The sequence below is a fragment of the Physeter macrocephalus genome, chromosome 7 (genome assembly GCF_002837175.3).
Source record: "Physeter macrocephalus isolate SW-GA chromosome 7, ASM283717v5, whole genome shotgun sequence".
NCBI lineage: Eukaryota > Metazoa > Chordata > Mammalia > Artiodactyla > Physeteridae > Physeter > Physeter macrocephalus.
This window is the reverse complement of record NC_041220.1, coordinates 65,033,292-65,049,702: the sequence shown is the minus strand read 5'-3', so window position 1 is coordinate 65,049,702 and position 16,411 is coordinate 65,033,292. Positions and strand designations below refer to the sequence as shown.

The 16,411-nt window shown below is 38.8% G+C and overlaps 1 protein-coding gene across 12 annotated transcripts in view; it reads right to left on the bottom strand.

Moving 5' to 3' along the window:
- MTHFD2L (methylenetetrahydrofolate dehydrogenase (NADP+ dependent) 2 like) overlaps nucleotides 1-16,411 on the bottom strand; it is a 134,512-nt gene that overhangs the window by 20,744 nt on the left and 97,357 nt on the right. Inside the window, exons 7-8 of one of the 12 annotated variants that reach the window (XM_055086026.1) lie at nucleotides 13,653-13,692; nucleotides 12,654-12,717 (exon numbers count right to left, since the gene is read on the bottom strand). The exons of 10 other annotated variants lie outside the window; for them this stretch is intronic. In XM_055086026.1, coding sequence (XP_054942001.1) covers nucleotides 12,684-12,717; nucleotides 13,653-13,692 — 74 coding nt within the window. In that variant the 3' untranslated portion in view covers nucleotides 12,654-12,683. Of the gene's footprint in view, nucleotides 1-12,653; nucleotides 12,718-13,652; nucleotides 13,693-16,411 lie in introns of those variants that run through there. One more of the 12 variants, XM_055086027.1, reaches the window with a different exon arrangement.

Here is a 16,411-nt window from a genome sequence, read left to right as displayed (position 1 = left end):
AAAAAAAAAAAAAAAAAAAAGCTCTCATTGGTACAGTCATGACTGTTTAAATAACATATTCTGAAATGGTTTATCAATGCATCCGTTAAAAAGGTCTATTGAGGTCTTCCATGAAAACTATTTTTCAGTGCCATTTTCAAATTTTGTATGAAGAACTTTGAAGAACACACTGGGATTATAATGTTTGCTTTATCTTTGTCTTCCTCCAGGTCCATTTTCCACCCTTCCCTGCTCTACTTTATGGCAGAGGTGGGACTGATCCTTACAGAGGTCTTGTGTGCTTCCTTTTTTGGAACCCTGTCACAGCCTTGAGAACAAGTACAAGCTAGCCAACTGGCAGATTCAAATCCTGTGAAGAGAGCTGGGTTGTTTCAGTGGAGGCCATTTTCGACCAGTCAACTAGCCAATCACCAGCTGAAGGCAGATGCTTAAACAAGCCAAGTCATGGTCAGAAGAAATGAGCCAAGGTCACCATAATTGACCAGCTGAACCAGACTCATGAGAAATTTTTTTTAAAAGGTTGTTTAAAGTGACTGAGTTTGGGGTTTTTCTGGTTTTGGTTTTTGTTTTTTACACAGCTAAAGCTGCATAGCCCATATTAGCAAATGACACAAAATTGGATAGAATAGCTAGTAGGTAGCCACTTTGGAATAATGGACGATAAACAGCAATAAGAATTAGAAAGGGGTTACATATATCATTCTGATCAGTTGCTTTACTTGATTAAAAACTCATTAAAAACTATTAGGCTATGCTAAGACAAATAGTCTCCAGATACAGGGATGTAATGTTTTCCACTATATTTTCAGCAGATTCTCTCTGGAAATGTTGGTTGTATTCTAGAGGCTGATCTAGAGAAGAACGATTAGAATGGATCTAGAAATCATGTCATATGGAGCCAGTGCTATCAGATTAACTGGTTCAACTGTTTACCGTCAGTCTTCGATAAGATGAAAAACCTTGTGCCACAATGTAAAGCAACTTTATCACTAAACAAGCTGTTGAATTCAGCTAGCTTTATTTTTTCATAGCAAGACTTTTTCAATGAAGAATGCAGTATGTTGACTTATATTCTGCCACAGTTCCTTATCTTGTTGTGGACCTATAATTATAGTTCCCAGAGGGTAAGAAACAGTCATGGGTCAGTACTGGTCCACATGCCGAATATCTCTGAAATAGAGGAATGGTTGAATAAACTCAGGCTGCCTATCTCAGGGGAAAAAAACCCAAAAAACTAAAAACAATCAAAACCCAATAATTGCGGCAGTGTCTCCAATATGTTAAACTGAATAGGGAGTAGATTTACTTTATATACTTTCAGAAGAAAGAATGCAGGGAAAAAGGAAGGGAACAGATTTTAGCTCAATATAGAGAATTTTAAGAGTAATAAAATAAGCCACAAAGAGAAATACTGTCCTTATTCCTCATTAGAAATATGCACAATAGGGTAAGGAAGAGATTGAATTGGTAAGGTTAATGAGGCTTTCCTGTTCTATGATTTAAACATTCTCTTTTGTCTAGAAAAATTAAAAATTTTTTTTTCTTCTTTAACATTCATTTCTGAACCTTGTAGACTTCTGACCCTTTTATTCTACTAAAGAAAAGAAAGAAGTAATGCAAATTGTACTTAGTTGAAATGATAACAAATAGGCGTGTATGCTGTCTACTTCAGATATGTTAAATACTCTAACTTGTCCACTTACACTGTTGTCTTCTAGAGACAAATGCTTGGACGCGTAAAGTTGCTCATTAATCGTGTCTTTAAGGATACTGAAAAGAAATTTCTTAGACATGATGTATTTATTTCCCCAAATATACAAATGCAACATATTTAAATTATCATTTGATGAAAGTGAAATATCATTAAAAACTACTTAAATATTTGGAACAGAAAAGACATTAGATACCAGTAGAATGTGAAGTCAGAAAAAAAAATTTTTGCTTTTTGTTAAAGTTGAAAATGAATAGTACCTTCAAGTGAACATTTCCTATGAGCTTTATTTTTGATGTGATAATTCCAGAGAAACCTATCCTTAATTCTTATATAATTTGAAGGCTCAAGCATTATATGTGAGAACTGAAACCATCCACACCCACATAGCTTACTGTATACATTAATATGATTTTACTATTTCACTGTCTTCATCAACATGACTTTATTATTCCAGGAAACTCTTGCTCAGAAAGATAAAAGTTTCAAGTAATTTTATTGTCTCAAGAACATATTGAAAGACTCATTTTAATTAACATCAAACTGTTTGACTTTTCAACAGACAGTATCAAAATTTTCAAGACTCTTGGAAATCCTTGCTTTAATTAAATTCTCTCCTTGTTGTGTCTGCCAATCCTAAACTTTTATATTATGATCCTTACCTAATCCTAATCAAACTTTCACATTAAGAGACTTGCGTTAAAACAAACTTCAACATCTCTTAAATATCCCAACTTTGCTTCCACACCCCAAGATGTTACTAAGGTAAAGTGGCTCCCTGGGCGGGGCGGAATCCCTGATTTGTGGAATTTGATGATTTCTGTGGTATACATACTCCTACCATGGCTGACTTCAAGCTACCGAGGTGACATCACTGAACATGGAATTGGAAAGAGATGTTCAGGATCCTTCACAGGATGATAGGAGCTAGCTCCAGCACACCACTGCTCCTGTGCGACTGTCAAGACAGTGTTCTCCCATGCTTCTGTAACCTAAACTCAGATTTGTCTTATCTATGGATTGTTCGGGTGATATTTGGGAGAAGCCAGTATTCAACAATACTGGGGACCTGTGAAAATCTAGTCAAGAACTTCTCTTGGCCATGGTCCAGGACCTCAACTTGGAAACCATGGTTGCCTCTGTGGCCCCTTGAGCCTCTTGCTGGTAAAGGGAGCTGCTGGCCTCTGTGACTGGGATGATGAGGTAAGTTTTGCATTGAGTCCAAACTCTGATTTCTTTTCATTAAAGCTCCTCAAATGCTGAGTTTATTTTGTCTTCTTTAAATAAGAAATTCATTTTAGGAATCCTTTGATTATCTGTTCAGTTAAATAACTTTTGTCCTTGGTGGAAATCAATGTTATTACTTATAGCACAATTTGTCTCTGTCGCTGTCATCTTTTTCTGTATATCTATAAGGGAAGAGTTCACAGGGAGGGGATGGGAGTAAGCTGGATAAATCCATTCCTCAAACTGACCCTGAGGACTGAAAAATTCAGAAAGTGTCTCTTGAATTTTGGAAAATCCTGTGGAAAATCTTTGCCTCAGGTCACTTAGCAACATTTTATGAGAACTTGCCCCAGTCTTGTTTTGTTGGTGAAATCTCTCCAAATCTTTCCATCTGCAGGGAACTGTAAATTAGTCGAGTTTGCAGCTGGAAACTGGCCAGCCACGAGGCCAAGGTCGGGGCAGGGTGCTGAGGGACCAGGGAAACAAGCGGCACTTTCAACTGAAGAGTCCTAAACTTTCCTAGATCTGCCTCAGTCTAAAACTAAGAGCATTCCACCTCTGATGTAGACTCCTGCTTCTTACATGTATTTGCACAATATCCCATACTTACCTTTGTAAATGGCATCATTTAACCAAGGATAATTTAGAATTATAATAGACATTTTGAGGAACTTCTGATGTGAACAAGTGTTCTTTTGAGAGGTGCCATAGAACATAATGGAATATTATTCCAAACATCTAATGGTCTGCATTTTTTATATTTTTGAGGAAGTATCCAAAGGCATTTAGATTCCAAAATTGTTCCCTTAAAAGATGTCTTGGCCAAGGCAAGCAAAAGGTGAAAAACTAAAAATGGTCTCTCTTTTAGATTCCTACAAATCTCAGTACAAATCTAATAGCTTTTATCCTATTATTTCTCTTCCCCCAGCCTATGTTTCTCCATTTCCTCTGACTTGTTCCTTTTACCTCCTGGCTGGCTAGAAAAATCCCCAAAGTGCAATTACTTCATAAAATTAACCATGCCCCCCTTCCACCGGAAACATGTAAAGTTGAATTGGTTTTAAGATCTAGTCTCATACTGAGCCGAAAGCTAAGTGTTAGATTTTTTTTAAAGCCTAGAAAGATAAAATTTGCAGAGGAATTAGGAATAGTTTTAGGAATGTATAAGCCAGCACCCCCAAATATATACCAAATAATATATATGTTCAGATACAAAAAAATTGGATAGAAAGACAGAATTCAAAGACCCACAAATTGCATAAGAAATCAAAGGGATTTAGAAAAGCTGTACATATTAGACAAGGTCTTTTGGAAGCTATCCCCCAAAATTCCTGTGAACATAGACTGAACTCTGATTCATTCCTATAAGCAAAAAAAAAGGAGCCATCCACTGGGAAATTCAGAGACAAGCTCTTTAACACCTTTAGACAGCCTTCAGAAGTAACTCCTGATGCAGATGTAGTGAGCTCTCTGCTAACTTTCTGAGAATAAACTAAAGCCTGAAATAGAAAGTTTAATACACAAGAAAAAATAGAATGGGATAATAGCTCCATTGCCAGACGTCCAGCACTTTGCTGAGCATTTTTGAAAGAACCTAAGAACAAAAACAGAGTGAGACTCAGAATAAAGTTTTGGCCTTACAGATAAAACAAGTAGACACTCCCAATCATTAAACAGAAAGGGAAGTCATTTGGTAAAGTCATTTGTAGATAGTGTAAATAGAACATTGGGGGAAAAAAAAAAAAAAGGAAGTGAACAATGCACTTAATTCTTTAAGGAAGTGGAGGAGGAAGAAAAGGAATCAAATGCCCAATCCCTCATTTTATCCCTAAAAATCCACAAGGAGAAATTTCTCACAGTGTTAAAGGACAACCTTTTGCATGACCTGGGCGCTACTTTATTAGTCTTAAACTTTGCTATTTAATTCAACATTTCCCTTGGAGTAAACAAACCACTTGGGTGGTGGGTGTCTAAGAATCGTCAGACATCCCGCATGTCCTGGCCCAGAGCAGAGGTGCAATACTGCCTCCTCTGTGACCCCACATTGCTAACTTGATAGGGAGAGATGTACACTGAAAATGGAATAATCAGCAGATTAAATGATTTCTTGATGGTCTCTTTCCTGAAAATCCCCGAGGACTCCCTATTCATAATGAGGTCACAGCTAATTTGAATACTGACTTAGATTTACTGTGTCTAAATCAAACCCAAACTGAAGATCTCAAAGAGGTGTCAGAGTTTTTGGGGGTAACAATTCTATGATATCGGCAGCATTAATAGGGCTGAACCTCTATCTAAACATACATAATACTCTCCTAAAGCACAAGCTAAAGATAGACTAAAACTAATACGAAATGGACTAGTTCTTAAAACTTTTGTCCTCCTAGTTAAAAACACTAATGCGTTGGGGATATAGAATCATTCAGAATTTTAGAGCCATAAATAGAATATTCATTCCCTGGTTCCCTGTAGTAGCAACCTCAAATTCTATTTTATCTTTGTGCCTTCTGAGACAATGTGTTTCAGCTTTAAATCTGTATTTTGTTTTCTTTAGTGTCCCTTTAGATCATAATAATCAATACTTATTTGCCTTCTGGAAATATCAACAATATACATAACTGGGCTGTTATACCCAGGAGTTTACTAAGGCACCTTCATACTTTTTCCAAATCCTCTGCCAGGACCTAAAGAATCTGAAATTCCCCTGTAATTATATTCTTATCATTCAGATAAAGATTTGGGGCAGAACACATATTTCAGAAGATGTGAATCAAAACTGAATTTGAAGTTTCTAACAGTTCAAAGTAATTTTATGTTATGCTGGTCCATCAGCAGATATAGTCCTCAAGTACATAGGTAATAAAAAACATTACAAGTACAATAAAATAGCTATTAGATTTTATAGAAACATTTGCTGTTGCAAACTCCCACCTTGATATTCAGTAATTTTCAAAACTCTCTATATTCTAGAATATTCAGTAACATATGAAATTTAGTTGTCACACTTGTAATATCATAATTAAAAATTTCTAGCTTTACCTCAAATAGCAAAAACAATCTTGAGAAAGAACAGAGCTGGAGGAATCACCCTCCCCTACAAAGCTACAGTAATCAAAACAGCATAGTGCTGGCACAAAAACAGACACATAGATCAATGAAAAGAATAGAGCCCAGAAATAAACCCATGCATTTATGGTTAATTAATCTATGACAAAGGAGGCAAGAATGTACAATGGAGAAGACAGTCTCTTCAATAAGTGATGCTGGAAAAACTGGACAGCTACATGTAAAAGAATGAAATTAGAACATTCTCTAACATTGTATACAAAAATAAACTCAAAATGGATTAAAGACTTCAATTAAAAAATGGACTAAAGATCTAAATGTAAGACCAGAAACCATAAAACTCCTAGAGGACATAGGCAGAACACTCTTCGACATAAATCATAGCAATATTTTTTTGAGCTGTCTCCTAAAGCAAAAAAAAATAAGCAAAAATTTAAAAATGGGGCCTAATTTTAAACTTAAAAACTTTTGCACAGTAAAGGAAACCACTGACAAAACAAAAGACAACCTACTGAATGGGAGAAAATATTTGCAAATGATATGACTGATAAGGGGTTAATATCCAACATACATAAACAGTTCGTACAACTCAACATCAAAAAAACACAACAAACCCAGTTAAAAAAATGGGCAGAATACCTGAATATACATTTTTCCAAAAAGGGCATGTAGATGGCCAACAGGCACATGAAAAGATGTTCAACATCAGGGAAATGCAAATCAAAACCACAGTGAGATATCACCTCACACCTGTCAGAATGGCTGTCATCAAAAAGAACACAAATAACAAATGTTGGTGAGGACGTGGAGAAAAGGTAATGCTTGTACACTGTTGGTGGGAATGTAAATTGGTGCAGCCACTGTGAAAAACATAATGGAAGTTTCTCAAAAAACTAAAAATAGAAATACCATATGACTCAGTAATTTCACTCCAGGGCATATATCCAATAAAACCCAAAACACCAATTTGAAAAGATACACAAACCCCAATGTTCATAGCAGCATCATTTACAATTGTCAAGATATGAAGGCAACATAAGTGTCCATCAACAGATGAATGGGTAAAGAAGATGTGAGATATATATATATATATATATATATATATATACATATATACACACACACACACACACATATATACATACAATGGAATAATATTCAGCCATAAAAAAGAATGAAATTTTGCCATCTGCAGCAACATGGATGGACTTGGCAGGTATTATGCTAAGTGAAATATGTCAAGAGAGAAAGGCAAATTCTGTATGATACTGTATTTATATGTGGAATCTTAAAAAGACAATAAACTAGCGAATGTAACAGAAAATAAGCAGAGTCACAGATGTAGAGAACAAACCAGTGGTTACCAGTGGGGAAAGGGAAGGGGGGAGGGGCAATATAAGGATAGGGGATTAAGAGGTACAAACTATTATGTAGAAAACAAACTACAAGGATACTGTACAACACAGGGAATATAGCCAATATTTTACAATAACAATAAATGGAGTATAACCTTTAAAAATAATTTTTAAAAATTTCTAGGGCTTCCCTGGTGGCGCAGTGGCTGCGCGTCCGCCTGCCGATGCAGGGGAACCGGGTTCGCGCATATTTCACTGTAACTTGAAACAACTGCCAAAGATTTAATTCTCATTGTAAATGTTTACTATTATAAAATAATTCTGGGGGCTTCCCTGGTGGCGCAGTGGTTGCGCGTCCGCCTGCCGATGCAGGGGTACCGGGTTCGCGCCCCGGTCTGGGAGGATCCCACATGCCGCGGAGCGGCTGGGCCCGTGAGCCATGGCCGCTGGGCCTGCGCGTCCGGAGCCTGTGCTCCGCAACGGGAGAGGCCATAACAGAGGGAGGCCCGCATACCACCAAAAAAAAAAAAAAAAAAAAAAAAATTTCTAGCTTACAAATAAAATTATATACTAAAGCCCAAGGCAGGTTTATGGAGGTAGCTTGTGGTTTTTTCCCCCAAGCCAATTAATCCGTCTATGAAGTTATTTCTAGCAGAAGAAAAAGGTCTTTATTAATGCAGATTTTCAAACATAATTGGGATAACAATTTTAGAGTGAAATATTCTCATCAGAAAATTTAGTAAGAAGATTTATGATTCATCTAAGATTTCTCTGTTGTGGGTGAAATCTCTTTGACTGATAAGTAAACTAACCAATGGATGATCTACACAGAATCACATTACTTCAAAGGTTATGACTTTCTTATTAAGTGCATGCAAATCTGTTATTTTGTGATTACCTATATGACAAATATGAAATAAATCACCAACGCTGTCTTAGCAAAATATACTGAATAAACATAACATTTAAAAAACAATATCAATTCTTAAAGTACAAACAGGACATTATTCTAGACCTTAGGAGCTAAGTTTACTTTTATATGAAGGTATAACCAATACCCCTTGAGCACATAGAGGCTATATCCTTATTCTTATCAATTAGAACGCCAACTAGGTATTTTCATATGCTTCTTTGACAATCTCAGAACTCAGTTCACATGAATTCTTTTTTAAAGTAATCCTTTCCCTATGAATCCTCCTATCATAGTCATCTTTCTTTATGAAATGGCTCAGTCAAGGCATCCTGATAAAAGGAAGTGCCATATTTACACAACAGTTTAATTAGTAGAGTTCAAAGGGCTGCACAAACATTATCTAATTAAACTTCACAACAATTCAGTGAAGCAAGAGAAGGTTTACCCATTATCCTCCTTCACAGAAGGGAGATTCTGAGGTGCTGAGAGGCTAAATGATTTCTTGGTTTCACAATGATGAGTCAGAGGTGAGGCTGGGAACAAAACCAGAACTCTTGCTCAGATATAAAAGTAACACCATGGAAATGCTTTTTCAGATGGATCACTCCTTCAGCTGGAAGTTGTCCTACTACATAAATAATGAGTAATTGCAATGGAATTTGTATGAATGTATATGTTTCTGTCTAGATTAGAAAAACTTTCTTCAACAGTATGTACTTTGGAGACAGTCATATGATGGCTAAATGCATCCTAGCTAAATAGAACCAACATTAGCAATAAGGGTACTTCAGTGTCTTCCCCAAAGTGTCCTCCTGTTACTTCTAGGAATCCTGAAGAAATGTTTATAAACCAGTGAGTCCATGGCAATGACCACAGAACATACCCTCTTTTTTCTCTTTTTCTCTGGCTTCCTTGATTCCTATCTGATACGTGTTTGACTATGATGCCTGTCATGAGAGTAATGTCTATACCTAGGACAATCTCTAGCTGCTTCCAAAGCTTCTTATCCTTGGGGTGCCAGACCAGTACTAAGTCTGACAGAGCTGAGGGCCAGCAGGGCCCTGCTCTGTGCCCTACTTGATCATCTAGGGGTATAGAATCCTTTGTTTTCAGAAATTCATAGAATCACTCTTGAGTAGTTCTTTCAGCTTCTGCCTTGAACCTTTTCTCTGCAAAGTCCAGTGGACCTTTGGGGCAAGATGCATGTTTCTCTTTTCTTCCTCCCATTAACAAAACTATGTTCCCTTCAAATAGACACTGGTGCATTGGGGGCATCGGTGGAGGTTGGAGGCCAGTGGCGGCAATAGGTAAGGGTCTACATCATCAATCACCATGTTATATACAGAGCATATATATACAGCATACAAATGGAATGGGATTCAAACATTTTTTCACCCTTTCTTTAAAGGAATAATGTTTACCAAGCTCAGTATGTAAAATGATCAAAGCAAGGACAGATGTACTAGTTGAAAAGAGAAGGTAGGGTTGGGGGAGCTCTGCAGGCAGTCAACAGCTCCTTAGGTTCCCAAGAGTCCAGTTTGAAAACCAGTGAGTCTAATTCCTTTTGCTTAAAAATATAGCTCCTGAAGGCCAGAGAGTCTAAATAATGTATGCAAATAAGGCCGATATTTAGGAAATACAAACTATTTTTTTATAATTCTCTTATTTCCTTTGTACTTATTCTTAGACCTTCTCTTCTTCCACCTTGTTTTCTGCTGGTCTCAGCCTCTTAATAACCAATGTTGTGGCTGGACCTGCCCTGGTGGTTCTTATTATGATTGCAAGATGCTCTCAGCAATAACCATCAAGAAACTTAAAAAAAAAATCCTTATTGATTACAGGACCTGGAAATTACATGGCACACCTGGGGCCACAGAGCAAGGTCACAGGTAGAGAGAGAGAGTGAGAGAGCATGGGACTGGGGTTCTGCTTTTTATTGGGGTTGAGGGGTGTCTAGGGTTTCAAAGGCTCACTCCTTACTGGTGAATTTAAAACATAAGAATGGGAATTAACAGCACAGGAAGAGAGAAAACAAGCAGCCCAAATCATCAGTTATCAAAATCAACCAAGATCTCTAAAACAGAGAAGTCTGTTTAGACTTCTCTAAAGTCTAAAGAGGGGATGGGTAGCTGGGGTCTTTATCTACTGGCTGACAATGTGTTTATTCAAGATAGCCATCTTTGAAGTGGATGGTTCCACAATTTAGGCACTTGCATTATAAAAAGAAAAGCCAACTGTCAGGCCTTGCACTATGCACCTCCTTTAAGTATTCAAGCATCAGCTAAGATAACCTGTGTTTATTGACTCAGAGAAGTGACACAGACAAGAAAGAGAAGCCGAGAAGAAAGAATTTGCTCCCTGGCTCCTGGATTTCAAAAGACTAGCACTTTAGAAGTGGTGGGGAGGAGGAAATTTTCCTTTACCCTTCTAAGTTCATCTGGCTGGTCTAAGAATTAAATTTACATGAGACAGATTAACAGAAGTAAATCACACAAAAGTTTAATAACTTGTATACATGGGAGAGACCCAGGAAAACTGAGTAACTCACCAAAATGGCAAAAACCCTCACTTAAATACCATCTTCCGCTAAAGACAAAAGTGGATGCTGGGAGTTTGGGACTTCAAAGAAAAGAAAGGCAATTCACAGGGAGATGGAAAAACAAATGTTTGGTAAACAAATGTTTGCTGGACCATGCACAGAAGATGGGACAGAGTAGACTCTGATCTCTAGGCCCTGCCACGTTTCCCCCATCACACCTAGCCCATTATTTTTTGCTGGTGATAGCTCTATTCTGGGAACAGGCCCTTCAACTAAATTCTTTTAGGCAGTTAAATAGGAGGTAACAAGAAAAAACTTCTTGAATCTTCTGTTTCTTAAAAATAATCAACCTAAATTAATCCTCATGCCAAAGAAACACATTTTGGGGTGGCAAATAGTGCTCCCCTGCAGAAGAGTAGAGAGACTCAAACTAGAAAAATGGGAGTGCTAAATATGAAGAGTCAGGAAATTTGGAAGAAGTGATGAGAGCTTAGACTTAAGAGGTTCCCAGGGACAGGTTGCTAGTCAAATTGCCTAGAGCTGTGTCTTGGAGAACTGGCAAAAAATCCAGCATTGGTTTGGGATATCCAAAAACAAAGGGACATTTTCCTCATAGCCTGTGTAGAAGTTGAGGAGGTGTCATGGCCCCAAATAATTAAATGGATGCAAGGGGGGCCTAGGAAGATGCTTTAGATACTTATTTAGAGTTTCCTGTAGCAGAGTGATAAAGCCACTAGAAAGAAATTGACCAGTGTCTGTGCAGATAGTTGGCAAGAACCAAACAAGGTGAAGGACATCTTATTGGATACCAATTTAGAAACATAATAGTGAGAACTAAATACCCCCACCATGCCTTGGTACTTACATGGCAACCTCAGGAAAGAGGGAAGTGTTTAATAGATGCTTAAGTATACAGTGGTTTGGATACCTGGCCACCAAATAACAGAAATGTTTTTAAAATTAAATCAGGTCTACAAATACCAGAATCTCAAGCATAAATAACTGACTTGAATCTAACATGTTTAAGTACTTTGGAAGGACAATTTAACAGTGCTTTGCTTGCTAAAAGAAAAACAAATAATGAAGACTCCATATGTGCAAATTAGGCACACTGTATTTCTTCATCTACCACACAACGTATTGCTCTAGAAATCTTGCTGTACAAATCTGGATATAGAGAACATTAAACAGCAGATTGTATGATACACCAAATTACTATTTTACTAACATATATTTAGAATTATCCATAACAAAAATACTAGCCATGGCAAATTTTAAGTGCTTGTCTAGCTTCCTCTGTTCCCTGGCCAATATCTAAGACTCGGATTCAGACTCAGGCTTTATAGTTTAGTGCCTGGGTTACCTTGAAGAATTACGTGCCTAAGCCTTAGCTTTCTTACCTATATATTTAGAATAATTATAATAGTTACTTCATAAGAATGGCTAGAGAGGTGAACAAAATAATGTATATAAAGTGCTTAGCACATTGCCTGCCGCATAGAAAATATCCAATACATACTGAGGATATACCAGTTATTCATATATTATCCTGGACAAAACATTTGGAAAAAGAGAAAGTTCCTGTACATGCATATATTATGTTATAATCTACTATTTTTCAAACTGTGTGGGTTTGAAACAATCCAGTGGCAATCAGCATTTTTTTCAAAGGAATAGCACAGCATAATGTCCATGGCATAAATCAAAGAGCAAGACATATGGTAAAGGTAAGTATTCTTCTGTAAAAATTTGTCCTAATTAAACTCAAAAGCTTTTGCACAGCAAAGGAAACCATAAACAAAACGAAAAGACAGGGAGTTCCCTGGTGGTCTACTGGTTAGGATTCAGTGCTTCCGCTGCCGTGGCCTGCATTCAATCCCTGGTCGGAGAGCTGAGATCCCACAAGCTATATGGCATAGCCAAAATAAAAAACAAACAAACAAACAAAACTAAAAGACAGCCCACAGAATGGGAGAAAATATTTGCAAATGATGCGACCGAAAAGCGACTAATCTCCAAAGTTTACAAACAGCTCATGCAGCTTAATATCAAAAACACAAACAACCCAACCAAAAAATGGGCAGAAGACCTAAACAGACATTTCTCCAAAGACGACATAGAGGTGGCCAAGAGGCAAACATGAAAAGATGCTCAACAGCGCTAATTATTAGAGAAATGCAAATCAAACCTACAATGAGGTATCTCCTCACACCAGTCAGAATGGCCATCATCAGAAAATCTACAAAAAATAAATGCTGGAGAGGGTGTGGAGAAAAGGGAACCCTCCTACTGTGTTGGTGAGAATATAAATTGTTACAGCCACTATGGAGATTCCTTAAAAAACTAAAAATAGAGCTATTATATGATCCAGCAATCCCACTCATGGGCATATATCTGGAGAAAAACATGGCTCAAAAGGATACATGCACCCCAGTGTTCACTGCAGTGCTGTTTACAACAGCCAAGACATGGAAGCAATCTAAATGTCTATCGACGGATGAATGGATAAAGAAAATAAGGTACATCTATACAATGGAATATTACTCAGCCATTAAAAAGAATGAAATAATTCCATTTGCAGCAACATGGATGAACCTGGAGATTATCATACTAAGTGAAGTAAGTCTGACAGAGAAAGACAAATATTGTATGATATCCTCATATTCAGAATCTAAAAAAAATTATAAAATGAACTTATTTACAAAACAGAAACAGACTCACAGACTTAGAAAACAAACTTATGGTTATCAAAGAGGAAAGGTGGGGGGAAGGAATAAATTGGGAGTTTAGTATTGACATATACACTATGATTTTTAAAAGAGATAACTAACAAGGACCTACTGTATAGCACAGGGAACTCTGCTCAATATTCTGCAATAACCTAAATGGGAAAAGAATTTGAGAAAGAATAGATATAAGTATATGAATAACTGAATAACTTTGTGGTACAACTGAAACTAACACAATACTGTAAGTTGACTATAGTCCAATATAAAATATTTTTTAAAAAATTTTCTCTTATTTTATGAACATATATGTAAGTATATATAGCATTATGAAATATGTTATATAATGCATTAAAGGCTAATTTTTATCCCCATTCCCCTATATTCAAACTCCTTACCATTTGACTATAAAAAATTAATAAACAGAAACATTAAATAAATAGAGTCAGAAGACCAGAAAGGGGAGTTCCCATGCCCTATGCTGATAGCAGAGCCCAACAGGAAGAAGAAAGACCTCCTCTTCTTTCCTGGCAAGAGCTCAACCAATGAGAGACTGTCACAACTCAGTCAATATAAAGCCATGGATGCTTTGTTTACTACAGTCTTCCCAAATTCCTTTTCCCTTCTATAAAAGAGTTCTCCTCTCTATTTTTTTTGCTGGGGATTTACACATGGCTCACCATGGTTGCAGACCCTGAATTGCAATTCTTTGCTGACCTGGAATAAATCCATTATTGCTGGAGAAATAACTGTCAGTCTATTTGTTTTAGGTCAACATGACCTTGTAGTTCCTTTATTTAAGAGGTGGAGTCTTTTTTCCAGTGCTTTGAATCTGAGCCTGGCCATGGAAATCAATCTAACCAATAGAATAGGGCAAAAATGACAGAGTACCAGGAAAAATAGAAGAAATAGTTGTTTTCTATGTTTCATCCTTAAATTAAAGGGAATAATTCTAGTATTTAAAAATTGATTATATTTTTTTCTATTTATTTTCAATTGATAACTTTCATTAGATTAAGAAAATTTCCTTTATTCCTAGCTTTTAGGATTATTCCTGATTTTTTAGAAATTTGTTTCTTTGTTGCTGTTTTATTAAATCATGAATAGTGTTGACTACTATAAATTGCTTTCTCTGCATCCATTGAGGTTATAAGAGTAATAGTTATGCAGTTTTAAAAATCTGAATTCTTAGATTAGCAGGCAAGATGGCGGAAGAGTAAGACGCGGAGATCGCCTTCCTCCTCACAGATACATCAGAAATACAGCTACACGTGGAACTTCTCCTATAGAACACCCACCGAACGCTGGCAGAAGACCTCAGACCTCACAAAAGGCAAGAAACCCCCCACCTACCTGGGTAGGCAAAAGAAAAAAGAATAAACAGAGACAAAGAATAGGGACGGGACCTGCACCAGTGGGAGAGAGCAGTGAAGGAGGAAACGTTCCCACACACTACAAGCCCCTACGAGGGCGGAGACTGTGGGTGGCGGAGGGGGAAGCTCCGGAGCCTCGGAGGAGAGCGCAGCAGCGGGGTGCGGAGGGCAAAGCGGAGAGATCCCCGCACAGAGGATCGGTGCCGACCAGCACTCACCAGCCCGAGAGGCTTGTCGGCTCACCCGCCGGGGCGGGCGGGGGCTGGGAGCTGAGCCTCGGGCTTCAGTTGGATCCCAGGGAAAGGTCTGGAGTTGGCAGAGTGAAAACAGCCTGAAGGGGTTAGTGCGCCACGGCTAGCCGGGAGGGAGTCCGGGAGAAGTCTGGAGCTGCCAAAGAGGCAAGAGACCTTTTCTTCCCTCTTTGCTTCCTGGTGCGCGAGGAAGGGGTTTAAGCACGCCGCTTAAAGGAGCTCCAGAAACGGGCGCGAGCCGCGGCTGTCGGCGCGGACAGCAGAGACAGGTGTGGGATGCTCGGGTTGCTGCTGCCGCCACCAAGAGACCTGTGTGCGAGCACAGGTCACTCTCCACACCGCCTTTTTTTGCCTCTTTGTCTCCTGGTGCGAGAGGAGAGGGGATTAAGCTCACCACGTAAAGGAGCTCCAGAAACAGGCGCGAGCCGCGGCTGTCGGCGCGGACAGCAGAGACGGGCGTGGGACACTAGGGTTGCTGCTGCCGCCACCAAGAGACCTGTGTGCGAGCACAGGTCACTCTCCACACCGCCCCGCGCGGGAGCTCCTGCAGCCCGCCACTGCCGGGGCCCCGGGATCCAGGGACAGCTCCCCCGGGAGAACGCGTGGCGCGCCTCGGGCCGGTGCAGCGTCACGCCGGCCCCTGCCGCCGCAGGCTCGCCCCGCATCCGTGCCCCTCCCTCCTCCCGGCCTGTGCCAGAGCCCCTGTATCAGCTGCTCCTTTAACCCTGTCCTGTCTGAGCGAAGGGCAGACGCCCTCGGACGACCTACACGCAGAGGCGGGGCCAAGTCCAAAGCTGAACCCCAGGAGCTGTGCGAACAAAGAGGAGAGGGGGAGGTCTCTCCCAGCAGCCTCAGAAGCAGCGGATTAAAGCTCCACAATCAACTTGAGGTCCCCTGCATCTGTGGAAAACCTGAATAAACAGCGAAATATCCCAAGTTGAGGAGGTGGACTTGGGGAGCAAGATATACTATTATTTTCCCCTTTTTTCTTTTTCTGAGTGTGTATGTGTGTGCTGCGGTGTGAGATTTTGTCTGTATAGCTTTGCTTTCACCATTTGTCCTAGGGTTAGACCGACCTGTTTTTTTTTTTAATAGAAATTTTTCTTCTTAATAATAATTTTTTATTTTAATAACTATGCTTTATCCTACTTTATTTTGTCTTCTCCCTTTCTTTCTTCCTTTCTTCCCTCCTTCCCTCCTTTCTTCCTTCCTTCCTCCCTTCTTTCCTCCCTTCCTTCCTTCCTTTCTTC